The sequence below is a fragment of the Chanodichthys erythropterus genome, chromosome 3, assembly GCF_024489055.1.
Source record: "Chanodichthys erythropterus isolate Z2021 chromosome 3, ASM2448905v1, whole genome shotgun sequence".
NCBI classification, from domain to species: Eukaryota; Metazoa; Chordata; class Actinopteri; order Cypriniformes; family Xenocyprididae; genus Chanodichthys; species Chanodichthys erythropterus.
In genome coordinates, this window is record NC_090223.1 from 11,070,136 (window position 1) to 11,098,072 (window position 27,937).

General features: G+C 39.1%; 2 protein-coding genes across 4 annotated transcripts; both read right to left on the reverse strand.

Annotated features, from left to right (window-relative positions):
• Window positions 1-4,040: 4,040 nt before the first annotated feature.
• Window positions 4,041-27,462, reverse strand: LOC137017059 (zinc finger protein 235-like). 3 transcript variants are annotated; one of them, XM_067380981.1, is made up of 3 exons: window positions 27,330-27,462; window positions 14,218-14,419; window positions 4,041-5,453 (listed from the first exon to the last, which is right to left on the reverse strand). In XM_067380981.1, exons 2-3 carry the CDS (start codon window positions 14,411-14,413, stop codon window positions 4,291-4,293), a joined length of 1,359 nt encoding a protein of 452 aa, XP_067237082.1. In that variant the 5' UTR covers window positions 14,414-14,419; window positions 27,330-27,462; the 3' UTR covers window positions 4,041-4,290. The 3 variants fall into 3 exon arrangements, with proteins under 3 accessions (XP_067237082.1, XP_067237084.1, XP_067237083.1); XM_067380983.1 differs by lacking the exon at window positions 27,330-27,462 and adding an exon at window positions 21,160-21,250; XM_067380982.1 differs by lacking the exon at window positions 27,330-27,462 and adding an exon at window positions 17,675-17,692.
• Window positions 20,821-27,453, reverse strand: LOC137017061 (zinc finger protein 271-like). Its single transcript, XM_067380987.1, has 2 exons — window positions 27,330-27,453; window positions 20,821-22,209 (listed from the first exon to the last, which is right to left on the reverse strand). Exons 1-2 carry the CDS (start codon window positions 27,385-27,387, stop codon window positions 21,047-21,049), a joined length of 1,221 nt encoding a protein of 406 aa, XP_067237088.1. The 5' UTR covers window positions 27,388-27,453; the 3' UTR covers window positions 20,821-21,046.
• Window positions 27,463-27,937: the final 475 nt, after the last annotated feature.

The following is a 27,937-nucleotide window of genomic DNA, read 5'->3' on the forward strand; positions in this document are numbered from 1 at the left end:
GCTTCCAAAGGCATCCGTGTATGGAATTTGAATTTAAAAAGCTGGAAATGTCTAACTTTTTTTGTACAGCACTTCAATTTTAATGTCTATGTCTGAAACCTCAAATAAACAGTGTTTGAAAACACTGAATAGTTGTGATATATGAAAAGCACCCATCCATCCATGGTTCAGCAGCAGCCAAAGTGTGAAAGCATGGTTTGAATTATCAGTGACGCACTAAACGTTCTAATCTCATCACTAGATCTTCTAATACTGTTTTCTTGGGAGGAGGTTTGTTTCGGCTCAGCTCCTGCTACGTCTGTCTGGTTGAGAGGCTGCAAATATACAGTAAGAAGTAAAATCAACAAAGACAGAGGTTTCACATCATTTTTAAAGGAAAGATTATAGTATTTGCTATATAATTTGTATCTTTTACTCTTTCAAGAATTACTATTGAACACATCTAGAAAAATATGCTAGAATAATTATTAAAAAATGCACTAACATTTTACAGTAAGGTGTCTTTTGTTAACATTAGATAATATATTAACTAACATGATGAGCAACACATTTGCTTCAGTATTTATTAATCTTTTTTAATGTAGGTTAATAAAAATACAACTATATGTAACGAGTCTCGCTTTGTGGGGGAAATGAAAACGTTTCAATAGAAGCCTTCAGGGTGAAAGGATCTTGGTCCCCACTCTGATGCTCTGAGTCTCAATATGCACAATGAGTGAATATGTTTTATCTCACACTATTGTATAATATACTACAGGAATAGGTAGTGTAGGCTTCTGGTCAGTAGGTGTCAATGTGGTGGCTTCCTGAAGTAGAAACATGTAATGTAGAGTGGTGACTCCGTTTCACATTCCCACTGCACGTAATAGTGTAAGTGAGACGCCCTTCCCCAAGGTAAGTTCCAAGAATAACTGGCAAATGTATTACTTTTAACAATTACTAATTTATTTTTACCTTTCCTTAGGAAACTGGATTGTTGTCTTAAAATGAAAAATAAAAATAATAAAAAAAGTTCTCTGGAATTTCTTTTCAACCTTGGTAAACATTCCAAAAGTTTAACAATTTCAAACACTTCTGTATAACACCTCAAAAATAAGTTTTACAAAATTATGTTCAACATCTGGACACAAACTGATTTACAAACAACACTGGATGGATCACATACTCTTATAGTTGAATTTGAAATGAAAAAATAAAGCACTACATAGAAAACTAAAGTTCTGTTTAAAAATGCATTTTCATACTAACAAGTGCACTTAAGTGCACCTGTGACCCCCTGCTTGCACAGGGAGTGTGCCTTGCAACCATGGAGACATTTGTGAGAGACACTGCATAATATCATTGCGCCTGCTGCACCCATGATACAGCAGCAAAGTTTCTTGATTACAGACCTGCCAACCTTGGAAATTTTTTTCGAGTACCAGTGTGACGGGACGGGGCACTGGTTTTTTTTTGGGGAGGTCATTTTTTATTTATTTATTTATTTTTTTTTTACATTTTTGAGAATACTATACACAAAGCACACACACCCACCCATCTTTGTTAATCTAATTTTGACTGTTAAAGTTTTATAATATGACACAATTAAAAATTTCACTACACCTGCTCAAAAGCATTTTTTTAATTCATGATTAATATTGCATTGCATAATGTGTGCTTATACAAACTGACAACCACAAGTGAATCGCATATATTTAATATGGACTAAAAAATTTTGTTTGCAATTTCAAGTAGGCTATATTTACATACAACTAACCTGACAGTCTTTTATACAGGTTTAGGTCTATACAGGTCTAAGATTAAGAAACCCTAGAAAACAGTAAACATTGAGTTTACATGTGATTCATTTAAAATACTTAATTTATTATTCCAATATCCAAATATGATACTAAATACCACAGAAAAAAAGGTTTCTATTTGTAACGAGCTGTCTTTGAACAAGACAAACATTCGCCGATTAAAGGTTAGCCAATACAAACATATTTATAGAAAACAGCTGACAATGAATAGAAATGACCAATAAGAGCAAAACGCATCGAGTAGGCCTATTCAAGAATATCAAGTAACGTTAGAAGTTAGCCCGACATATAACGAGGGCCGGGGGTTGTCAACTAAAGCTTCCGGATAATTAAAAATGTTTTGTGACAAAAAAATAACACAAGGAAGAACAAAGTTTAAACCTAGAACGTCAATTTTCATTTTACAATGATTTTCCTCTGTGCTCGCAGCCTCGCGCGCGCGTTTGTGTATGAGAGAGAGCTCACGCAGCTCTGATCAGCGGTACTTTTAAATGCATAAGTGCTAGTTTTCATACAAAATAAGTAGGCTATGTAACACAATTAGGTAGTTTAGTTAGTATTAACACAATAACGCAACACATGTAGGCTATACGTTTCTGAACACTGAGAATAAATAAATAAACGCCTGTTTCTCCAGACTCACGCTTGTCAATCACACATCACAGCACTTTCATAATCACTAAACCATATAGCGATTTCAATTTTATTTAGATTTGTTGTTCAACATTACTTGAGCATTGTATACCTGTTTACCTTAAGGAGTCAGAAGTACCGTGACTGCTGTACTGTCCTCGTTTGAGAATTCAGTCAGTGTCAGACGGCGGGAGCGGAAGGAGGATCGAGCGGGATTGTGTGTTGCTGTTGATTTGCAGTCTTTTTTTTTTAATGATAGGCCGTATGCATTTGTCAATCATCCCCGCTTGCTATTTGGGGAAATGAACCCAGCGCTATGATTGGTCGAACTCTTTCTTTTGCTGGATTTGAGTATGCGTGCACAGAGGAGTCACCGGGTTTTTGCGTAGTATAGAGTGACAAATCGTACCAGCGTACTTTGATGTCAAAATGCGTACATGTTGGCAGGTCTGTGATTATTACGCAGGAATGAGAGTATAGTTCCTAGCCATATCGGCCTAGAAAATGACAACTTTTCATTTTCCGTCGGTCTGAGTACACAATGTAACTACAGAAGAGTCAAGTTTTAAATAGGAAAAATATCGAAACTCTTTGGTCATTTTTGAGCGAGATGCTAACGGTCTAATCAGATTCAATGAACTATGCTAAGCTAGGACTGTTTGCCCTTAGACAAGGGCAAAATGTCTGGATGAGCACAGCTGAATCATCAGACTAGGTAAGCAAGCAAGGACAATAGCGAAAAATGGCATATGGAGCAATAATAACTATGTCAGTTATTATTGCTCCATATGCCATTTTTCGCTATTATGATAACATGATATTTTTAGTGATATTTGTAAATTGTCTTTCTAAATGTTTCGTCAGCATGTTGCTAATTTACTGTTAAATGTGGTTTACCATCGTTACCATCAAAAGTTACCATCGTTTATTACTGTATTCACGGAGATGAGAGCCGTAGCTATTTTAATTTTTAAACACTTGCAGTCTGTATAATTCATAAACAACTTCATTCTTTATAAATCTCTCCAACAGTGTAGCATTAGCCCGTTAGCCACGGAGCACAGCCTTAAACTCATTCAGAATCAAATGTAAACATCCAAATAAATACTATACTAACAGGAATCGATGTATGCATGATGAACACTTTGTAAAGATCCATTTTGAGGGTTATATTAGCTGTGTGAACTTTTTATTTGCTGTTTAAGGCAGTTGAGAGCTCGCGGGGGAGCGGGAGATTTAAAGGGGCCGCACGCTTAATCGGTGCATATGTAATAATTTTTTTAACTGTCTATTTTGAGCCATTAATTAAAAAAAAAATGTATGGGGTATTTTGAGCTGAAACTTCACAGACACGTTCAAGGGACACCTTACACTTATATTACATCTTTTGAAAAGGGGTTCTAAGGCACCTTTAAAGCTTGGTTATTTAAAAAAAAAAAATAATAATAATAATAATAATAATAATAATAATAATAATAAATATATATATATATATATATATATATATATATATATATATATATATATATATATATATATATATATATATATATATATATATATATATATATAAAATATTAATAAAGCATGATGCCCCATTGAAATACGTGAGATGTAAAGTTTATTCAAACTGCAAGCACCCGAAGTTTCTTGCTCTATAAGACTTGTGAGAAACAGCAGAACTCTCAAAAAATGCTTACAGTCGAATGATACAAAATAACAACAGTGTTATGAATGAAACTCGTGGCTCCAGAAACTCTCTCACTAACACCGCTCTCCATCCGATGACACACTCAACCTTCTGCTTCAACTATTTTGTTTGCTTGTGTAGAGAAAATGAATGTTTGAAACACTTCCCTCATGCAGTGCTGTGATGCGATTTCTCCCTAGTGTGAATCCTCTCATGATTTCTCAGAGTTGCTAACTGACTGAAACTCTTGTCACAAAGTGAACACTTATAAGGTTCCTCTCCGGTGTGAATCCTCTTATGGGTTTTCAGGTGTCCTGACAGACTGAATCTCTTGTCACAGTGTGAGCACTTGTAAGGTTTTTCTCCAGTGTGAATTCTCTCATGCTGTTTTAAATGGCTGGCTGAAGTAAAAGTCTTCTCACACTCAAAGCACATGTAGTCTCTCACACCAGTATGTATTTTCTGATGTATTTTTAAATGTTCTAGACGTGAAAAACTCTTTCCACATGAATTACATGAATGTGGCTTTTCTTTTGTATGACATTTCAGGTGCTTCTTCAGGACTGAAGACCACAAAAATGTTTTTCCACATTGATCACATGTGTAAGGCTTCCCTCCAGTGTGGATGTTCATATGTTCCTTAAGGTTGGGTGATTGTGCGAAACTCTTTCCACATTGATCACAAGTGTATGGTTTTTCTCCAGTATGAACCTTCATATGCCCTTTAAGGTGTACTTTTTGTGAGAAACTCATTCCGCACTGATCACATGTATGTGGTTTCTCTTCAGTGTGGATTATCTCATGTGTTTTCAGATTTGCTGACCGATTGAATCTCTTGTCACAGTGTGAACACTTGTAAGGTTTCTCTCCAGTGTGGATCCTCTCATGTTTTTTCAGGATTCCTGACTGATTGAAGCTCTTGTCGCAGTACGAACAATTGTAAGGTTTTTCTCCAGGGTGGATGTTCATGTGTTCTTTAAGGTGTCCTGGTTGCGTAAAACTCTTCCCGCATTGATCACATGTGTACGGCTTCTCTCCACTATGAACTCTCATGTGAACATAAAGACCATATTTGCATGTGAAACTCTTCCCACACTGATCACATGTGAATGGCTTCTCTCCAGTATGAACTCTCATGTGACGCTCAAGATTTTGTTTATTTGTGAAACTCTTTCCACACTTAGTACAGGTGAAAGATTTCTTGGCTCTTCCTTTCATTAAATCTTTCTGTTTGGTTTGAGAGCAACTCAAAGGTTTTTCTGCAGTTATGACATGCTTTTTCTCATCAGCTTCACTCAATTCTTCATTCTTCTCGTTTCCTTCAATCAACTCTGAAATAAAAAGTAAAAATGATTCTTTTCAGAAACTCATAATAAAAAAAGAAATGTGAAGGACATAAAAGTGAACCCTGATGTAGAGGGCTGCATTTGGTTTGGGCTCCAGCGGGACCCGCGGGACCCAACGCAAATCTCGCGGGAGCGGGCGGTTTTACCTTTGCTGCGGGCGGGAGTGGGCGGTCAGAAAACTTTGCGGGAGACCCGCGGGGAATGGTGGAATTTGGCGAGTAATAGAAACGGTCAACAAATGAAGTTGAGAGGAAAATTAAAGCGGCTCTTTAATGACAAAAGCAAAGCAAGACAAGTCAGACACTTGGAAACAATTCTTAAAATTTGCGCGTTTTATTTTGAGCATTCTCGCATGATCTAGTGCACCGTCAGAGAGGGCATTCACGGGATTGGGACCGCAGTCGATCAGCAACATTCTCTTCCTCCACAGCAATATTGCTAAGTGATTCATTTGTTAAATTCATTCGTTAACGTTGTTTATTTTATGTTATTTATTAGTGTTGTTTTTGAGCACAGCCCCTCGTTGCCATTTGTTAATTAGGTCAAGAGGCGTGATGATGCCAGTGTTATTGAGCAGGCTGCATAAGTTTGAATGTTTTTATTCTTATTTGTATTTTTCCAAACAGAATACCTGTGACATTTGGCTAATAATTGTAAAACTGCCGTTTTTCATGTAGCCTAGTTTATCATATTATGTATATTTTTTTTTGCAAAGCAGTCTATTTTTATGTGCAAAGTTTTTGATAAAAACGAAATTATATTTGAATGTATTGTGTGTTTTGTCTTTTTTTTTTTTTTTTTTTTTTTTACATGCAGGCCAGGGAAACGAAACAAACAACCCCATTAATCTCTTTAACCCTCTGGAGTCTGAGGCTGATTTGGGGCCTGGAGAAGTTTTGACATGCTCTGACATTTGTGCTTTTTTCAGTTCTTCATAAACATATTAATGGAAAAAGTGTCATTACACTGTATTCAGCACAAACTAGGCTACAATAATATGTGAGGAACATGTATGTACATGTTTGTGTTTTTGAAGGAATAACATTTATGCGTGGTTATTGAAAAAACAAAAAACTTAAGTCACTGAAATAAGGCCAAAAAAAGTATAGTAAATCTGTGTTCACAAGACTTTTGGGTATTGGAGGTTGTAGACTAGAATTTTTGCTTCAGAATTATGTAAAAATTATGTTGCCTACTCCTTCATATAAAACAATATATTCATTTAGTTTTTGTAAGACACTTTTTGCCAAGGAACACAGTATGCGAGGAGGCGTGAATCACCACTGAAAATGGGCCATTCTCACCTGAGAAGACAAAAGAATTGGATAGTAATGAGCTGAAATGACTTGCATATTAATGAGGCATTTCAGTCAGGTAGGCTGTGAAAAAAAACCTTCTGTGATGTCTCAAGCTCATTATGATATATGAAACATACAGAAAAAATATTATTACAATATAAATTAATGGTTTTATATTATACTTTAAAATATAATGTATTTCTGTGATGCAAAGAGTCTGAATATAGACTTTTAGTTTAAAAGCATGCACATTTGGAGAAATATTGGATTCTCATATGCTTATGTCAATTTTCTATACAGAGGAGTTATTTTAATTTAATATTCACTGTCATTACTATGAGCGCTGGCGTTTTCAATTCATCCTTGAAGTCGGAGGGCGCTCTGTGCATTTTTAGTCCACAAATTCATCTAAAAGAAGAAGAGGCTATTCCATGAATGGAGTTTCCAATTCATACAGCAGCAGGAGGGCGCTAAAGAAACAAAAACTCATCTAAAATTCATCCATAGAAGAAAAGTAAACAGGAACTAACTGTATGTCTTCTAGAGATCGCTAACCATGACTTTTACATCCAGATAAACACTTTTCAAGACAATAAATACACGATTGAGATAATGAATGCATGTATTGCCTCTGAATTTGCGTCTGAATAGCGCTGGCTCCGTGGGCGTGGCCGCATTAAGGGGTAATGAGCTGAATCACAGTCTTCTGACATGGCTCTCTTTTCATACAGATTACATAAACACAGAAGGTTTGTTTTCGATGTGACTTACATGATTTAAAACTTGACATCTTAATGTTTTTTTAGACATAAGTTTAATTTTTCTGTGATTAGTATTCACTAAGTTACAGTTCATTTTCTGAGAATTATCGGATTGGATTTCGTTCAGAGGGAGAGGAGAGATCACGCATCATGTTAGTTTTCTTTATTTTACAAAAAGCACAACATTTTGTTTTTACTTTGAGTGTATATAAATAAAAGAAGACATTCTATAGTTTCAATTGATATATTACTTATGTCTCTATGACAAAAAATGACGGAGTATTTGAAGTCTGTTTTGCTGCAATGTGAAAAAAAAACTGCAAAACGCGCCGGCGCGTTTTTAGACCTCAGAGTGTTAATAATATCAATACAAATACGTGTTTTTTTTCCCCTGCGGACGGCAAAAGACACAAAATCAATGCATCTCTATTATTGTGCGGGAATAAATTCTCAGAGTTTTGCCGGTGCGGGCGGGAGTGGACATACATATTGCGGGAGCGGGCGGTAATGGTCAGAAATTCGGCGGGCACGGGCGGGAGCGGGATGAAGAAAACAGTCCCGCGCAGGGACTGATGTAACAGTGGACAGTAGGCAATTGCTATGTACAATTTGTCCCTGAAACTTTCAATGGATAAGGAAAGAAAACAACGAAATATCTTATATCAATTTTCTTATATAGAAAATGCATCTTGATTTAATTTTTTTAAATTTTTTTGTACTTGATATATGACAAAAATACTCAGTAAGAAAAGCATTTTTGCAGCGTGAACGAATGAAGTATTTAAACTTTGCTTCTTCTTTAAAAAGGGGGAGGAGACCAAAAGAAACTCTGGGTTTACTGAAGAAAACCTTACGAGGGGTGCATTTCCCGAAAGCATTGTTAGCCAACTATCGTCGTCAGTCCCATTGAAATTTATTGGTAAAGACACAACTTCCAACCAGTTCGCTTTGGGAAACGCACCTCTGGTTAGGAACACAGGAGTAAGTTACCATGGGTAACTCGCTTTCAGAAACAGGTCGACTTGCCCTACTTTCTTGTGTTTGACATACGTCCTATTCTGTAATTGAAAACGTCTTAGGTTACGTATGCAACCATGGTTCCCTGACACTGCGTTTACCACATATGGGGAACGTCACACGTGAACCGGTGTCTGAAAGCCAAATATCAAATCTCTCCAATCCTATTGGCCGGCGACAGCCTATGACATCATCATAGCGTGACCCGGAAGTATATAAGAAGCGCCTAGAGAACCAGTCAGTATCTTATCGTCTGAGGGACTGTTCAGCAGGGAGCCCCGGAGCATGGCAAGGAACGCAGTGTCTCGTTCCTTGTTCTCAGGGAACCATGGTTAAATACGTAACCTGAGATGTTCCCTTTCGAAAGGGAAATCTACACTGTGTTTACCGCATATGGGGAATGATATACCCACGCCGCCATGCTTGAGGGGAGTGCATGCCACAATGGCTAGACAAGCATAAATAGCAGTTTCACAAGAAACGCCAGCAACTCACCCTCGGGTCACACAAAGGCTGTCAGTGACAGCAGTCCCTACGGCCACCAGCCCAAGTTATAAGCCTCAAAGAGGCCTTCCGCAGAAAGCCTACCAAGGCTGCTCCAAGGCTTCTGGGACCAAATCTTCCAAAGAAACAAGGTCCCTTTAAGGGAATGTAGCCAGGGATCCGTGATGAAGCCCAGGCAGTCACTAGAAGGGGGGGGAAGTCACCCCAAATGCCACCAGGGAGGCTGACCTGGTCCGACAACAACCTAGTCTTTGGCCAGCAACCTGTCTGAACACAGAGCCTCAACAACGCATTCTTCAGAGAAGACAGCAAGTAAAAGCGACTGCAGAAGGCAGTAAGCAACGCAAACCCAAGGATAGAGACGAGCATTCAGGAGAGCAGAACTCAGCTGAGTGCTCTTTACCCTCTTATTGAGGGGAGTAAATCTGCTCAATCCTAGGATCTACTCAGTGCCCTTTTATTTGCACTGAGGAGTCTGCGAACTCAAAGTGCATTAGCCAGCCTGAGGGCTGGTCCTCACGGGTGAGGCCTCATAGGGCCTTCAACCAATGACCAGCTTAGGGAGCTAAGCACTATGTAGGACAACCCTAACAGGGTAGTAACAAAGCTAATTTTGCTGAGAGCAAGAACCTACCACATGTAACTTGTAGCATCAGCTCGCGGCAGTGTTTTAAGCTCAAGGGAACAAACCGAACCACAGTAAGGTTAACAAAGTCAACTCAACCTGAGCTGAACGGCCACTCAGCAATGTAGTCAGTAAAACACCTTTTACTCTCCAAGTGAGAGGAGTACAAGACATACACCAACGTGCTCTCAAAGGAGGCCCAGAGGGCCTACAACTCACAGACACATGGCGTTAGTTGGTGGTAACTAAAGTTCTAGGAGCTTGTAGTAGCTTGGAGCTTCTAGTGAGGTAACTATTTAGCTCGACTAGAGCTAAAGAATCCAACACAAACCAACAAACCATATACTCAGTGAAAACCTTTTACTCTTAAAGCAAGAGGAGTATAACATACGCCATCATGTTCTGTAGGAGGCCCAAAGACGGGCCTACGACTTTAGACAGACACAAAGAGTCAGCTCGTGGCAGTGCCAATGGCCACTCAGCAATGTGCTCAACCTGAGCTTAAATCTACACATTCCAACCGACAATGTACCACAACATATGCTGCCATGGTCTGAAGGAGGCCTGCAGTGGCCTACTACTTTGGACAGACACGGGCACAAACCTGTGGCAGTGCTAAATTAAGTAAGCAAAACTCATGATAATCTACCAACAACACTTGTGAAACCACAAGCTAGCGTGTTAGAAGGAGGCTCAGATTACCTGAGCCTTCAACTCCACAGACACATTAAGTTGTTGTGGCAGTGATTAACTCTAGAGTGAGCTAAAAAGAACCAAACTGAAAGTGAGGTGCCCTACCACTCAACCTGAGCTATGCAATCCATAAGGTCATGTACTCAGCAGACTTTTTAGAAACCCTAAAGCAAGGGGAGTACAAATAGTCACCATGCTTTAACAGAGGCTAAAACCAAGTCTATTACTCATAAGAACAGGTGCTAACCTGTGGCAGCAAGGAGTTAAACTCACACGTGTAGGGCAAAGCTAGAACCCAGTGCAATACAAATGCTTTGCTATTCATACATACCATCCTGAAAAGAACGAATGCCCTCACCAAACAGAATAACACATCTGTACTGAACCCTAGAGAATGGGAGCTAAATTAAGCTAACACCGTAATCTCAAGGGGCTCAGGGGAAAGACAAATTCAGTATGAATGAAGTTTTAGAAAAGTGGGGCCTAAGCAACGTAGCATATACTTATCTAAACAAAGATAAGGGCCTACCACCTGAGACAACGGCACCAGGGAGGCTAATGACAGCCTGCTACCTGGCGGCCCAGGAGGCCGACACAGACATAGATATAACTGAAGTAAACTCAAACATACTCTAGCTAAAACCCAGAGGAGAAGCTACTCTACCAAAGGTGGCTGAAGGGCGGCCATTTTGTGGCCAACACGGTACAAATAAATTGTTCCAGCCAACCTAATGGAACTTCAGTGCCCATTAAACAACCCCAATCTTTTTCCATCTACATGCTCAGGAAAAAACCATACATGAAAAACAAGGTCGACATATTTAAAACATAAAATATAGACCCATCTTACCTTCCTGCGACTCGAAGACCGAAGACTCCTCATTTTCCACATGAAAGGATGGAATCTAGGGTTTTTTAAGCCTAAAAGAGCCTCTTCATTATCAAGCCAGAAAAGCGAGCCGTCAGGAAAAGAAAAAAAAAATCACTATGGGCCCAGCCATCAGTCTGACTGTAAGAAGCATCTGAGCATGTTACATGAATAATATGTACAGTGGGTACAAAAAGTATTCAGACCCCCTTAAATTTTTCACTCTTTGTTATATTGCAGCCATTTGCTAAAATCATTTAAGTTCATTTGATCCTCAATGTACACACAGCACCCCATATTGACAGAAAAACACAGAATTGCAGATTTATTAAAAAAGAAAAACTGAAATATCACATGGTCCTAAGTATCAGTATTTAGAAGCACACTTTTGATCTAATACAGCCATGAGTCTTTTTGGGAAAGATGCAACAAGTTTTTCACACCTGGATTTGGGGATCTTCTGCCATTCCTCCTTGCAGATCCTCTCCAGTTCTGTCAGGTTGAATGGTAAACGTTGGTGGACAGACATTTTTAGGTCTCTCCAGAGATGCTCAATTGGGTTTAAGTCAGGGCTCTGGCTGGGCCAATCAAGAACAGTAACGGAGTTGTTGTGAAGCCACTTCGTTATTTTAGCTGTGTGCCAAGGGTCATTGTCTTGTTGGAAGGTAAACCTTTGGCACAGTCTGAGGTCCTGAGCACTCTGGAGAAGGTTTTTGTCCAGGATATCCCTGTACTTGGCCGCATTCATCTTTCCCTCGATTGCAACCAGTCGTCCTGTCCCTGCAGCTGAAAAACACCCCCACAGCATGATGCTGCCACCACCATGCTTCACTGTTGGGACAGTATTGGACAGGTGATGAGCAGTGCCTGGTTTTCTCCACACATACCGCTTAGAATTAAGGCCAAAAAGTTCGGAGAGGCTTCTGTCGGGCCACTCTGCCATAAAGCCCCGACTGGTGGAGGGCTGCAGTGATGGTTGACTTTCTCCCATCTCCCGACTGCATCTCTGGAGCTCAGCCACAGTGATCTTTGGGTTCTTCTTTACATCTCTCACCAAGGCTCTTCTCCCCCAATAGTTGAGTTTGGCTGGACTGCCAGCTCTAGGAAGGGTTCTGGTCGTCCCAAACGTCTTCCATTTAAGGATTATGGAGGCCACTGTGCTCTTAGGAACCTTAAGTGCAGCAGAATTTTTTTTGTAACCTTGGCCAGATCTGTGCCTTGCCACAGTTCTCTTCAGGCAGTTCCTTTGACCTCATGATTCTCATTTGCTCTGACATGCACTGTAAGCTGTAAGGTCTTATATAGACAGGTGTGTGGCTTTCCTAATCAAGTCCAATCAGTATAATCAAACACAGCTGGACTCAAATGAAGGTGTAGAACCATCTCAAGGATGATCAGAAGAAATGGACAGCACCAGAGTTAAATATATGAGTGTCACGGCAAAGGGTCTGAATACTTAGGACCATGTGATATTTCAGTTTTTCCTTTTTAATAAATCTGCAAAAATGTCAACAATTCTGTGTTTTTCTGTCAATATGGGGTGCTGTGTGTACATTGAGGAAAAAAATGAACTTAAATGATTTTAGCAAATGGCTGCAATATAACAAAGAGTGAAAAATTTAAGGGGGTCTGAATACTTTCCGTACCCACTGTGTGTGTGTGTGTGTATATATATATATATATATATATATATATATATATATATATCTCACACACACACACACACTTATTAGGAGGCGGAAGAAGAGGAGAGGGCAGATGTAAATTGCCCGTGCAGAGGGGGGATTGATCACGAACTCCACTGGTGTTTATGATCCATCACCTCTCTCAACCCCGCTTCTTCCACCTCCCGTCTGTCTGGGCCCAGATTCAGATCTGAGCGGCTAGAGTTTTTCCATGCCCTCCCGATCTCAAACACGTAGATCAGGAAGGAATGGAAGGCTCACGGGAGCCGCAGGGCTTATTTTCATAAAGGAACCATTCGTCGAGCCGTCCGTGTGCGGCCCCTTTCATAACGCGCCCCCAAGGCAGCTGAGGACTGCCAGAAGCGCGTCCCATAATCTCCAGCAGCTCCGCATACACAGCAGCCAGAAGAGCACTCGTTGCCGGACCCGATAACGTCAAGAAAGGACGTCATCGTCATCCAACAGTTCATCCTCGTCAGTCCCAGGAGGCTGAGAGAGAATGAACCTCTCTCAAACTTCCCAACGGGCTCACCTGCAAGCCCCATGATTGCAGCCGCCGTTTTGCCTCAGCACAAACGTGGCCAGAACCACCAGGCACAGATGCGGATACCTCTTCCCTCGAGAAGAGCGCCAAACGAGGACAGAGCATCCCGATAGGGAAACCTTCACAGTAAATACTAGAAAAACACAGACAGCGCTCCTCTCCCAGACAGAAATGCACAGATTGTGTGCATCACAGAGCGTCAAAAACCTGGGACACGGCTGAGCACATTCTCTGAAACGTTTCTAAGACATAACATAAGATTCCCTTACCAGATTCGATGAAATCGCAATCAGACAAAACAGTCCCGAAAGACGAAAAGATACTGACTGGTTCTCTAGGCCCTCCTTATATACTTTTGGGTCACGCTATGATGATGTCATAGGCTGTCGTCGGCCAATAGGATTGGAGAGATTTGATATTTGGCTTTCAGACACTGGTTCACATGTGCCGTTCCCCATATACAGTAAACGCAGTGTAGAGTTCCCTTTCAAAAGGGAACCCAGAGTTTCTCTCATTTCAGGGTTAACATACTGAGAGTTTTCACTTAACTTCCTTTCTGAAACGTGCCTCTGCTGAGACACCAAAAGATTCCCACCCCTGTCCAGTTCATAGAAAGTGTCCCTTATTATTTGATGCTTCCGATACATTATTTTACAGCTTTAAATATTTTTTCTAATATAATAAACCAAAATCTAAATCTTCTTGAAGCTTTACAACCTTCAGCATCATGAATGAATGAAGAATAAACACCAACCTCTTTGTTCTTCAGTATCTTCAGTGTGTTTCATTCTGCAGGGTTCTGGATCACTCATGTTCTCACTGTCCTCTTTAATAAACTCAGTCTTTGTAGAGTTCAGCTCATCCTGATGCTCGTCTGATGGGAATATTCCAGCATTTATGGGTGAAATCACTGAAGGCAGGATTGTTGTGGGAGGAGGTTCACTGAACATGAACTTCTGTGTGGAAGAAGCAGATTTGCCAAAATTAACAACAAATTTGCCAAAATTAACAACAACAAATCAGTTTAGAGTTTTTTTTTTTTTTTTCCTTTTTTTTTTTTTTTTTAAATAATTTACAAACTTAAGCATTTATGTAAGTGAAGCATATGTCCTCCAGATTTTATCTTTGAAAAGATGGTTCGAGCTGGGGTGGAAGAAGCCCGCTGCAGTAGGACAGTAGGGATGCGGCAGCAGGGGGCATGGACCCGATGGGAGCAGGTGGTAGACCGGAAGATATCATGGACAGATATTGTGGAAGTCTGAGCCACACCAGATCAAATTCTTAGTTCACTCTGTCTATAATGTCCTCCCCTATAATGTCCATCCAATCTCTTCCGCTGGGGCCTGGCAGATACATCATTGTGCCCGCTTTGCCAGAGAGGAGGTTCACTGGAGCACATCTTGAGCTGCTGCCCTAAAGCACTGGGAGAAGGGCGCTACCATTGGCGTCACAACCAAGTACTGAGGACCATTGCAGAGATCATCAGTACTGGGATCGCCTGCAGTAGACACCAGCAACCAGCAAGAAAGAACATCGCCTTTGTTAAAGCCGGGGAGAAGCCACATCAGCGCCTCAAGCAATCAGGGGGGCTGCTTTCAACAGCAAACGACTGGCAGCTGAAGGTTGACCTAGGGAGACAGCTCAAATTCCCAGAAAACATCGCAGTGACCACGCTCAGGCCAGACATTGTCCTGGTGTCAGAAATAACAAGGCAAGTGGTCCTGCTGGAGTTGAGTGTTCCCTGGGAAGACCGGATGGAGGAGGCATTTGAGAGGAAGAGGGACAAGTACGAGGAGCTGGCAAGTGAATGCCGAAGCAGGGGGTGGAGGACCCGATGTAATCCCATCGAGGTTGGGTGCAGAGGATTCGTCGGGCAGTCACTCATCAGAGCCCTCAAGATGCTTGGAGTAAAGGGACTGCACATCAGGAAAGCCATCAAGAACATCACGGATGCCGCTGAAAAGGCATCAAGGTGGCTGTGGATCAAGCGGGGCGATCCGTGGATCATACAAGCTACTCAGACAAAAGCCAGGGTCTGATCAACCCTGGCTGGGTCGCCTGGGCGAGGGTGTATGATGTTGTGAGACCCGAAACACCCAATGAACCCAGGATACATCACTGATGATGTGTCTGAGTTGCACCAGAGGTGTATTTCAAGAACTGAAGAGACCATAGCCTCACAAATATAAAGAGTTGCCTTTGTAAAGCATTATATTACTATATTAAAAATAACAGCATCGACACAAAGAGCACTTATGCTCATTCAGTAACACTGCACTCACGTAAGTGGAAATTTACACTGCACTCACGTAAGTGGAAATTTACACATTCCCTGCATTTGTTTTGTCTGTATGTTTTTATTCTTAACGATTCTATCCATTTTTTTTTTCATTCTGCCCCCATTACCATATAAGATGACATCTGTCTAGAAATATAGAATATAATGTAAACCACAAACAGTAGGAATAAAAAATAAAAAACAGAATTTTAAGAAGACCCATTTTCATTAACAGCTACAGGTAAATAACTACAATAGAGCACACAGTATCTAAATATGGTTTTGTTCTCTAATAACCTTATTACTCTGAATGTAGTTATGTAATGATTAGCATTTTATAGTTTTATCTGTGCAGAGACTGACAATGATAAACAAAGACAGTGACCACAAAGCAAAATTTTAATCGAGTGTCTGTAACTTTATTTATAGGGGAGAGCGGGGTAAGTTGTCACACTCGAATAACTCCAAAACTAGAGGCTCTATCTCAAAACTCAAATAGCCACTTTGTAAAAAAAAAATTGCACTTTAAATTTTATGCAATACAACTTTGTTAGATATGAACGCTAAAAATTATTATTTTGCACAACATAGAGGAGACAATAATGTGTCTTTTGATACTTTAGCTGACGTGCTATGTTGAGCTATCCTTGAGATTTAGCCAACATTAGCCCACATGTCAGTTTGGGGCAAGTTGTCTCAATGACTTTGGGGCAAGTCGTCACATGTGACAACTTGCCCCAGTACAAATAAACACATAGAACATGCTCAAAAAAGAGGTTCAACATGTTAAGACAGTTATGTTCAGAGATTAAACATGTTAAATTAAGCGAGTTATCTGCAGTATTTCATTCGGTTACCATGGATCACTTGGGTAAAGTTGGTTTTATATTCGCACATTCGGACATCCGTATTCAATAGCCTTGTTAATCACACTACATTGGACATTCAGTGGACATTCACAAGTAAATATGCCATTAAAACAATACTTGCCTATTTTGATCGACTGAAAAATGTTGTAAGTTGACAATCGTTGGTTGGCAATATCATGTCGCTGCTTAAAATTCACAAACATTAATTTATTGCACATTTATTGGAAAGTCTGAATTTATCAGAAGTCCGAATGTGCAAATATAAAGCCAACTTTACCCAAGTCCATGGATCTATGTGCAAGCCAGAGAAAGTTTGAGTTTAAAGTTCAAAGTAAAGCGGTCTTGCCACTTAATGTGTTTTGATTGAAATGTGTATTGTTTGGATTGAAATAATTGTTTTTCCAAATTCTCGAGGCATGATTGTTTATATTTCCAGTTCTGGTTTGAATTTAAAAATTAAAATCAATAATAACAATTAAGTAGTTGTGTTCTTATTTTTAGATAATCTAGTGTGACAATTTACCCGCCGATGGGGCAAATGGTCACAAGTGCAAATTCTCTATTCAACAGTCTACAACTCCGTAATGAGATAAGATATGAAAATTTAATGAACAACATAGGTGTCCAAGACTTCCTTCTTTCATTTATGACATGTATACCATTGTGATGTATGGTGCTCAGTAAATGTTAGACAGTGTGAAAAGTGTGACAACTTACTCCGCTCCCCTATTTGAATGTCCCACATGGCTCACTATATAGGCTCTATTTTAAGTAATTAGCAGTATCTGTTCTTGATTTTAAAGATATAAAGTACAACAAATTTGATCTGCCAAAGATAAACACCAGAGAAACAACGTTATAAAAATAAAACCGCAGCATTCCCCTCACAGATCATTCAGTAACAGCAACCTTTTCACTCACAATCATTCACAGGAGCACACAGAATTGCTCTGGTAATAAACAAATGTTTTCCTCACAAGCTCGTTGTTTAAGTCAGCAAACACACAAACAGCGCTGTACTCACATTAAATATGTTGTAAATATGAGAAGTGTGAGCTACTCACCTCTCCTCAGAAGACTCGACGACGCTGACTGAGCGCGCGCACGCTGTTGATGACGTCATCACCGCGAGGCGAGATCAACAAAAGCGCCAAATTCTATTGGTGCGTTCAAGTCATGTCGGAAAGATCGTATTTACAAGCTGAACGCACATGAACGCCACCACAATGTCGTAAAAACCAGTGGGGAGCTCGGGATTTTCTTTAAGCCCCGATCTGAATGAGTTGGGGGCGTGTCAGTTAGAAACATGGCGAAATACCACAATAATACAATAGATATTTAACAGTGAAATTTTCAGGCTTTTCTATTTACACTGAAGTAAGCTGATTCCCATCAAAAATACGACAGCATCATAATATAACAATATAATATGTAACGATAAAGTTTACAACAGCTTCATAAATGAATTAAAAACATAAAAAAGTAGCATACAACCAATGTACATTCTTTGCTCTACATTTTCTAGTGGTATACGTGTTGTTATTTTGTGTAATTAATTTAGAGAATTACACCGGCATCATACTCTGACGAAAGTGACTTGAACGCACCATATAAAAGAAAGCGTCAAACAAAAATATTGGTTACTAATGTAGACAAACAGCCGTCTCAATCAAAGTCATGTAGCCTAATGAATAAATATTTGGCCATCAAAAGCTTTATTGAGAAATGTAAAAGCCAAGCAAAAGTAAATATGACAATAGCCTACATTAATAACTGTAACATTGAATCAATAATTACTCAAAGCTAAATTAAGGAAATATGAAAACATATGAGATGGATCTCTTAATCCTACTGATTTTCATGTAGGGATGGGTATATTGTTTTAACAGCATTGCTATTCTTAAAATACTCCTACTTCTAATTGGCTCTTTTTTATTAAATAAACTTAAAGGAACACTCCACTTTTTTTGAAAATAGGCTCATTTTCCAACTCCTCAAGTTAAACAGTTGAGTTTTACCATTTTCGAATCCATTCAGCTGATCTCTGGGTCTGGCGGTACCACTTTTACCATAGCTTAGCATAGTTCATTGAATCTGATTAGGCCGTTAGCATCTTGCTCAAAAATGACCAGTTTCAATATTTTTCCTATTTAAAACTTGACTCTTCTGTAGTTACATCTTTTACTAAAACCGAAGGAAAATGAAAAGTTGTAGGCCGATATGGCTAGGAATTATACTCTCATTCCAGTGTAATAATCAAGGAACTTTGGTGCCGTACCATGGGTGCAACAGGCACAGTTATTAATGATATAATTTTAATTTTCATAATTTTCAGGATCAACGAGTGTGAAGCTGAAGAAAGTGTCTCCATCTACATCCATCCATCATAAACGTACTCCACATGGCTCCGGGGGGTTAAAGGCCTTCTGAAGTGTAACAATGCATTCGTGTAAAAATAAAAAAAAAAAAAAAAAAGAAGAAGAAAAAAATCTATATTTAACAAGTTAAGTAAAATATCTAGCTTTTGCCAGACCACCTTCCGTATTCAACTTACGGAGGAAGATAACGCCTCTCGCAGTTCAAAACCCTTATGCTACGTTCTATGTCTTCCGTATTCAGCATTACAGAAAAGGCATAACTGACGTTGAGTAACTGAGTAAATCTTGAGGTAATTTTAATTTTAAATGGAACCAATTCTTTAAAGTCGGCATGAAATCAAAATTAACAATTCTTATTTTTTTACGGAATATTGTAGTATTTATTATCAATAATGTATCCGTGAACTTCATTATTTTTTTAAAATTCATGTGCCCTCATAATCTTTAATCAAAATCATTAACCTCCCATCCCCCTTCAAAACGGCTCATCGTCTCTTCCTGTCACATGCTATGGCGCAAGGGTGGAGCTATCTGGAATTGCAGTGACGTATGGGGTAAATGCTGTGCTTCACTTTATAGAGATTAATGCATTAAACACCGCTGATGCCAGTCATTGGGGTGTACAGTAAACATGGAAAGGAACCTGCGACACGCTCAGTCAGTCAGGCTGCGTGTCCACTGGAGCAGAGCAAGCGACCAGAGCATTTTTAGATTCATTCTTATGGAAGTTGAGCGTCACTTAACTTACGCACGGCTCAACTTCCATAGGAATGAACCGAAAACACTCGCTCTTTTAACTGCTCGCTCCGCGCCAACGGGCATGCACCATCAGTCAGTCAGTCAGTCATTCAGTCTCTCTCGCTGTTTAGTGCCGTTAACCGTCCTCGTCATCCTCAATACAGCTCTTACAGTAATGTGAGTGCTCGGAGCGAGTAATTCATATCTGCCTCCATTTTGTTAGCAACGCCCAACTTCCAATCAATTCCCGAAGGACGAAATCAAGTCCCGCCCTCTCATTTCAGATGCCGTTTCACTTGGATAGACATCACAGTACAGAAGAAAAGACAATCGAAACTTCCGTTTCATGCCGACTTTAAGAACCAATGCATTGATCCAACATAGGATTTTCTCTAATATGTCACTTTACCACAAATATCTTGTTTTCATAATCCTTGGAAGGCATTCTTGAAATCAAAAATAAAATCAGATTAAGATCTCTCTTCTAGATGATAAAATAACTAAATAACAAAAACGCATGACAAACAAAAGTCTTGATATTAACGCATTTAGAAACAGTTGTATTTCTACAGTACTGAAAGCAGAACCGATAACGTTTGAGCTTATCAATAACACGTAATTTGTATTTTAGCCCCAAATCCCATTTAATGCCTGCTCCAGTACCCGTCCCAACTTACAAGACAAGCAAAGAACGATCAGTTTCAAAGCTACATGATATATCTTGTATCTGTCTTTTCATAATAACTACATCATAAGTGGAAGAATAACTTATTTTAAAGGTTATTTATTTAAAAAAATAAATAAATAAATAAATAAATAAATCTTAATCTCTTAAGAGTGTTCAGCTTCTTCTCTTCATCTTCCTGAACAAGAATGGTTTGTAAAAAGTTTCTACAGTTCTTTATAAAAGAGTAAGCAAAATACGACAACTGAACATAATATATGATTATTCTTGATATGATGATACTTATAAGACAGCACAATGATATAATTTATATCATGAAGCAAAATGATACACAAGAACAAAAAATGTTGCTTTTTAATGGAGGAACTCCATCTTTGAGTTGATCTGAATCTCACAGTTGAATCTGCTGGTTTTGAAGATGAATTTTATTCATGTTAGTTGTAATCGCTGGTTAAGACAAATTTATCCAGATGATATTTTACTGCTTGATGCATTATTGTGTCGCATTTGGTGAGGATGTGGGATCAGACCTGAAAGTGCTGGATCTGAAGAGGATCTACTTACTGTGATTGTTTTTTGTTTGTTTGTTTGTTTTTTTGCTTGTGTAGAGAAGTTGAATGCTTGAATCAATTCCCTCATGCAGTGCTGTGATGTGATTTCTCTCTAGTGTGAATTCTCTCATGGTTTCTCAGAGTTGCTGAGTGACTGAATGTCTTGTTGCAATATGAACACATGTAAGGTTTCTCACCAGTGTGAATCCTCTTATGGGTTTTCAGGTGTCCTGATCGACTGAATCTCTTGTCACAGTATAAACACTTGTAAGGTTTTTCTCCAGTGTGAATTCTCTGGTGCCGTTTTAAACAGTTGGCTGAAGTAAAAGTCTTCTCACACTCAAAGCACATGTAGTCTCTCACACCAGTATGAATTTTCTGATGAATTTTTAAATTTTCTAGACGTGAAAAACTCTTTCCACATGAATTACATGAATGTGGCTTTTCTTTTGTATGACATTTCAGGTGCTTCTTCAGGACTGAAGACCACAGAAATGTTTTTCCGCATTGATCACATGTGTAAGGCTTCCCTCCTGTATGAATGTTCATATGTTCCTTAAGGTTGGCTGATTGTGCAAAACTCTTTCCACATTGATCACAAATGTATGGTTTCTCTCCAGTATGAACCTTCATATGCCCTTTAAGGTGTCTTTTTTGTGAGAAACTTATTCCGCACTGATCACATGTGTGTGGTTTCTCTTCAGTGTGGATTATCTCATGTGTTTTCAGATTTGCTGACCGATTGAATCTCTTATCACAGTGTGAACACTTGTAAGGTTTTTCTCCAGTGTGGATACGCTCATGTTTTTTCAGGATTCCTGACTGATTGAAGCTCTTGTCGCAGTATGAACACTTGTAAGGTTTCTCTCCAGGGTGGATGTTCATGTGTTCTTTAAGGTTTCCTGATTGTGTAAAACTCTTCCCGCATTGATCACATGTGTACGGTTTCTCTCCAGTGTGAACTCTCATGTGAACATCAAGCTCATATTTCATTTTGAAACTCTTCCCACACTGATCACACGTGAACGGCTTCTCTCCAGTATGAACTTTCGTGTGACGCTCAAGACTTTGTTTGTATGTGAAACTCTTTCCACACTGAGTGCAGGTGAAAGATTTCTTGGCTCTTCTTTTCTTTAAATCTTTCTGTTTGGTTTGAGAAAAACTAAAAGGTTTTTCTCCAGTTATGACATTCTCTTTCTCCTCAACTTCACTCAATCCTCCATTCTCCTCATTTCTTTCAATCATCTCTGAAATAAAAGTAAAAATTATTCATTTTCAGTAACTCATAATAAAACTGAAGAAATGTGCAGGACAGAAAAGTGAACCCCAACTATATATATATATATATATATATATATATATATATATATATATATTTATATATATATATATATATATATATATATATATATATATATATATATATATATATATATATATTTATTTATTTATTTATTTATTTATATATATCTAATTAGACAAAAAGAAACTGAAGAAGGTTACTGAAGAAAACCTGACCAGGTTACCAGGGGTGTGTTTCCCCAAAGAATCATTAGCCAACTATGGTAGTAAATCTAGTGGTAACGATGGAACATCCGACCATAGTTCGTGTTGCGAAACGCACCCCTGGTAAGGTTTACACAGTAAGTTATCATGGTTACTTCTCTATCAGAAACAGGCTTGACTTATGGGTAGGTGTGTACCGATATTCGGTAATACGATATATCACAATGAATATGCATGATATTGTTATCATGGTCACTTCAAAATACCGCAAATAATTATTACGAATTATTGAAATTTTTATAATGCATTTTAAGAATACTTTCCTCATCAACCGTATAAAATGCACAGCACCGCTGTATTCTGCGTCAAAGGGACGCACACTCATGTAAACAAGCCCAACGTGCACAAGAAGCACATGATGGAACAAGTGAAGGAGATGCGCTGAATGAAAGCAGAGGGCACTAATGAAACAGCAGAAATGCAGCGGTTACCCCGGAAACCCTGTAAACAATGTAAATGCTACTGGGCAGTGATTACAATTCTTCAAACAGCCATTCAGTTTTTTGAATTCACAATGTTGTTCATCACAGCACCAAAGGCTTAATACTTAGACTTAATAGGCTATATAATATTTATTATATATTTTTAAACTTAAACATGTTTTTATAAACTCGATTCCAAAAAAGTTGGGACACTGTACAAATTGTGAATAAAAAAGGAATGCAATCATTTACAAATCTCATAAACTTATATTTTATTCACAATAGAATATAGATAACATATCAAATGTTGAAAGTGAGACATTTTGAAATGTCATGCCAAATATTGGCTCATTTTGGATTTCATGAGAGCTACACTATTCCAAAAAAGTTGGGACAGGTAGCAATAAGAGGCCGGAAAAGTTAAATGTACATATAAGGAACAGCTGGAGGACCAATTTGCAACTTATTAGGTCAATTGGCAACATGATTGGGTATAAAAAGAGCCTCTCAGAGTGGCAGTGTCTCTCAGAAGTCAAGATGGGCAGAGGATCACCAATTCCCCTAATGCTGCAGTGAAAAATAGTGGAGCAATATCAGAAAGGAGTTTCTCAGTGAAAAATTACAAAGAGTTTGAAGTTATCATCATCTACAGTGCATAATATCATCCAAAGATTCAGAGAATCTGGAACAATCTCTGTGCGTAAGGGTCAAGGCCGGAAAACCATACTGGATGCCTGTGATCTTCGGGCCCTTAGACGGCACTGCATCACATACAGGAATGCTACTGTAATGGAAATCACAACATGGGCTCAGGAATACTTCCAGAAAACATTGTCGTGAACACAATCCACCGTGCCATTCGCCGTTGCCGGCTAAAACTCTATAGGTCAAAAAAGAAGCCATATCTAAACATGATCCAGAAGCGCAAGCGTTTTCTCTGGGCCAAAGCTCATTTAAAATGGACTGTGGCAAAGTGGAAAACTGTTCTGTGGTCAGAGGAATCAAAATTTGAAATTCTTTTTGGAAAACTGGGACACCATGTCATCCGGACTAAAGAGGTCAAGGACAACCCAAGTTGTTATCAGCGCTCAGTTCAGAAGTCTGTGTCTCTGATGGTATGGGGTTGCATGAGTGCGTGTGGCATGGGCAGCTTACACATCTGGAAAGGCACCATCAATGCTGAAAGGTATATCCAAGTTCTAGAACAACATGTGCTCCCATCCAGAAGTCGCCTCTTTCAGGGAAGACCTTGCATTTTCCAACATGACAATGCCAGACCACATACTGCATCAATTACAACATCATGGCTGCGTAGAAGAAGGATCCGGGTACTGAAATGGCCAGCCTGCAGTCCAGATCTTTCACCCATAGAAAACATTTGGCACATCATAAAGAGGAAGATGCGACAAAGAAAACCTAAGACAGTTGAGCAACTAGAAGCCTGTATTAGGCAAGAATGGGACAACATTCCTATTCCTAAACTTGAGAAACTTCTTTCCTCAGTCCCCAGACGTTTGCAGACTATTATAAAAAGAAGAGGGGATGCCACACAGTGGTAAACATGGCCTTGTCCCAACTTTTTTGAGATGTGTTGATGCCATGAAATTTAAAATCAACTTATTTTTCCCTTAAAATTATACATTTTCTCAGTTTAAACAGTTGATATGTCATCTATGTTGCATTCTGAATAAAATATTGAAATTTGAAACTTCCACATCATTGCATTCTGTTTTTATTCAATTTGTACAGTGTCCCAACTTTTTTGGAATCGGGTTTGTATTTTAATCTACAACATGCCCTAATGATTAGAAATGTTCTGATTATTTGTTTGTGTTCAGTAAAACTTTGAGACATACGGCTTCATTAGTTAACATGTTAATTCATTATTACCAAACTGACAATGAAAAATACAGTGGTGTGAAAATATATAAATACAGTGGTCCTGATTTTTTTTTTTTTTTGCATGTTTGTCACACTTTAAAGCAGGGGTCTCCAATCCTGCTCCTGGAGGGCCACTGTCCTGCAGAGTTTACCTCCAATTTGCCTCAACACACCTGCTTGGAATTTTCTTGCCTATAGTAAGACCTTAATTAGCTGGTTCAGGTATGTTTAATTAGGGTTGGTGCTAAACTCTGCAGGACAGTGGCCCTCCAGGAGCAGGATTGGAGACCCCTGCTTTAAAGTTTCAGATCATCAAACTAATTTAAATATGAATCAAAGATAACACAAGTAAACACAACATGCAGTTTTTAAATGAAGGTTTTTATTATGACAGGAAAACAAAATACAAACCCACATGCCCCTGTGTGAAAAAGTGCTTGGCCCCTAAACCTAATAACTGGTTTGTCCACCCTTAGCAGCAACAACTGCAATCAAGCATTTGCGATAACTTGGCATTAGTCTGTTACAGCGCTGTGGAGGAATTTTGGCCCACTCATCTTTGTAGAATTGTTGTAATTCAGCCACATTGGAGGGTTTTCGAGCATGAACTGCCTTTTTAAAGTCATGCCACAGCATCTCAATAGGTTTAAGGTCAGGACTTTGACCAGCCATTCAGAGGTGGACTTGCTGGTGTGTTTTGGATCATTGTCCTGCTGCAGAACCCCGCTTCACACAGCTTGAGGTCACAAACAGATGGCCGGACATTGTCCTTCAGGATTTTTTGGTAGACAGCAGAATTCATGGTTCCATTTATCACAGCAAGTCTTCCAGGTCCTGAAGCAGCAAAACAGCCCCAGACCATCACACTACCACCACCATATTTGACTGTTGGTATGATGTTCTTTTTCTGAAATGCCGTGTTACTTTTACGCCAGACGTAATGGGACACACACCTTCCAAAAAGTTCAACTTTTGTCTCGTCAGTCCATAGATTATTTTTCTAAAAGTCTTGGGGATCATCAAGATTTTTTCTGGCAAAACTGAGACAAGCCAATATGTTCTTTTTGCTCAGCAGCGGTTTTTGTCCTGAAACTCCGCCATGCAGGCCATTTTTGCCCAGTCTCTTTCTTATGGTGAAGTCATGAACACTGACCTTAACTGAGGCAAGTGAGGCCGGCAATTCTTTGGATGTTGTTGTGGGGTCTTTTGTGACCTCTTGGATGAGTCGTTGCTGTGCTCTTGGGGTAATTTTGGTCGGCCGGCCATTCCTGGGAAGGTTCACCACTGTTCCATGTTTTCACTATTTGTGGATAGTGACTCTCACTGTGGTTCGCTTAGAAATGGCTTTATATCCTTTTCCAGATCTCAATTAATTTCTTTCTCATTTGTTCCTGATTTTCTTTGGATCTCAACATGATGTGTAGCTTTTGAGGAACTTTTGGTCTACTTCACTTTGTCAGACAAGTCCTATTTAAGGGATTTCTTGATTGTGAACAGGTGTGGCAGTAATCAGGCCTGGGTGTGGCTAGAGAAACTGAACTCAGGTGTGATAAACCACAGTTATGTTTTAACAGCACTTTTTCACACAGGGCCATGTGGGTTTGTATTTCATTTTCTCTTAATAATAAAAACCTTCATTTAAAAATTGCATGTTGTGTTTACTTGTTATCTTTGATTCATATTTGTTTGATGATCTGAAACAAAGTGTGACAAACATGCAAAAAAATAAAATAACAGGAAGGGGCAAGCACTTTTTCACACAACTGTACTTATAAAGCATGAATTATTCTTAGTTAATGTTAATTTCTTAGTTACTGTTTAATAACATTAATAAAATCAAAAGAACCTATTTAATGGACCTGAGATGAAACTAACAATGATCAGTTGTAATTCTTACCTAACATTAACAAAAAAATAATAATATAGCTATTACTCTATCTTAGTTAACGCATTAACTACCCTTAAATGTGACTTTATTGTAAAGTATTACCTGTTATTCTCTATCATTCTTTGCACTTTTTGTTGCTGCATCGACCACAGCGGAGCGCACCATTGGTTAGCTTGTGCACATGCCGTGGTCAGAGTTCAAAATAGTTCAACTTTTGCCGCTGAGCTCTGTGACGATTACCCGTACGACCAATAGAAATGGGGCATTCAAAAGCAAAAAAAGCAAAAAAAAGTGCCGAAAGCAAAATGGATGAACAGCTAGTAATATCCATGTTGCAATTTCCAGAGCTATACGTTACAAGTTTGCGGTCATATTGAGACATCGGGAGAAAAGCTGTGTAATGGAGACATGACAGACACTGTCAAGAGTTACTCTTTCTTCTTACTAACAGGGCTAGTGCTGTCGCTCGCTTCTTAGCACAGGACATACATATTTTGCTGCTGACCGAAGGGTGGAACAACAATCAAATTACTAGATGTACAGAACTTATGAATCTTCTTGAAGCTTTATAACCTTCAGCATCATGAATGAATGAAGAATAAACACCAACCTCTTTGTTCTTCAGTATCTTCAGTGTGTTTCATTCTGCAGGGTTCTGGATCACTCATGTTCTCACTGTCCTCTTTAATAAACTCAGTCTTTGCAGATTTCAGCTCTTCCTGATGCTCTGATGCTCCTCTGATGGGAATATTCCACCATTTATGGGTTAAAGCACTGAAGGCAGGATTGTTGTGCGAGGAGCTTCACTGAACATGAACTTCTGTGTGGAAGAAGCAGATTTGCCGAAATTAACAATAAATCAGTTATTTAGAGTTAATTTTTAAACAAATTTAAAGGGTTAGTTCACCCAAAAATGAAAATTCTGTCATTAATTACTCACCCTCATGCCGTTCCACAACAGTAAGGCCTTCGTTAATCTTCAGGGTAGGGTTGCACCAGCCGTTCGTAAGTTCTTTCTTAAATTGGAACGTGAGGTCCACACTAGCGGCTTAGTAACTACTAGCTAGTTTGTAACTAACTCTGTACTTTATTCGGTTGCACCATTTGTTCTTAAGGCAGAACGTAGCTAGTAGCTCGTAAGGTCTCCGTAAAGTAATGCGTAGTCGCATAATATGACGTTTACCTTCAGTTATCCTTCAAATACAGAAGCAGAAGTTG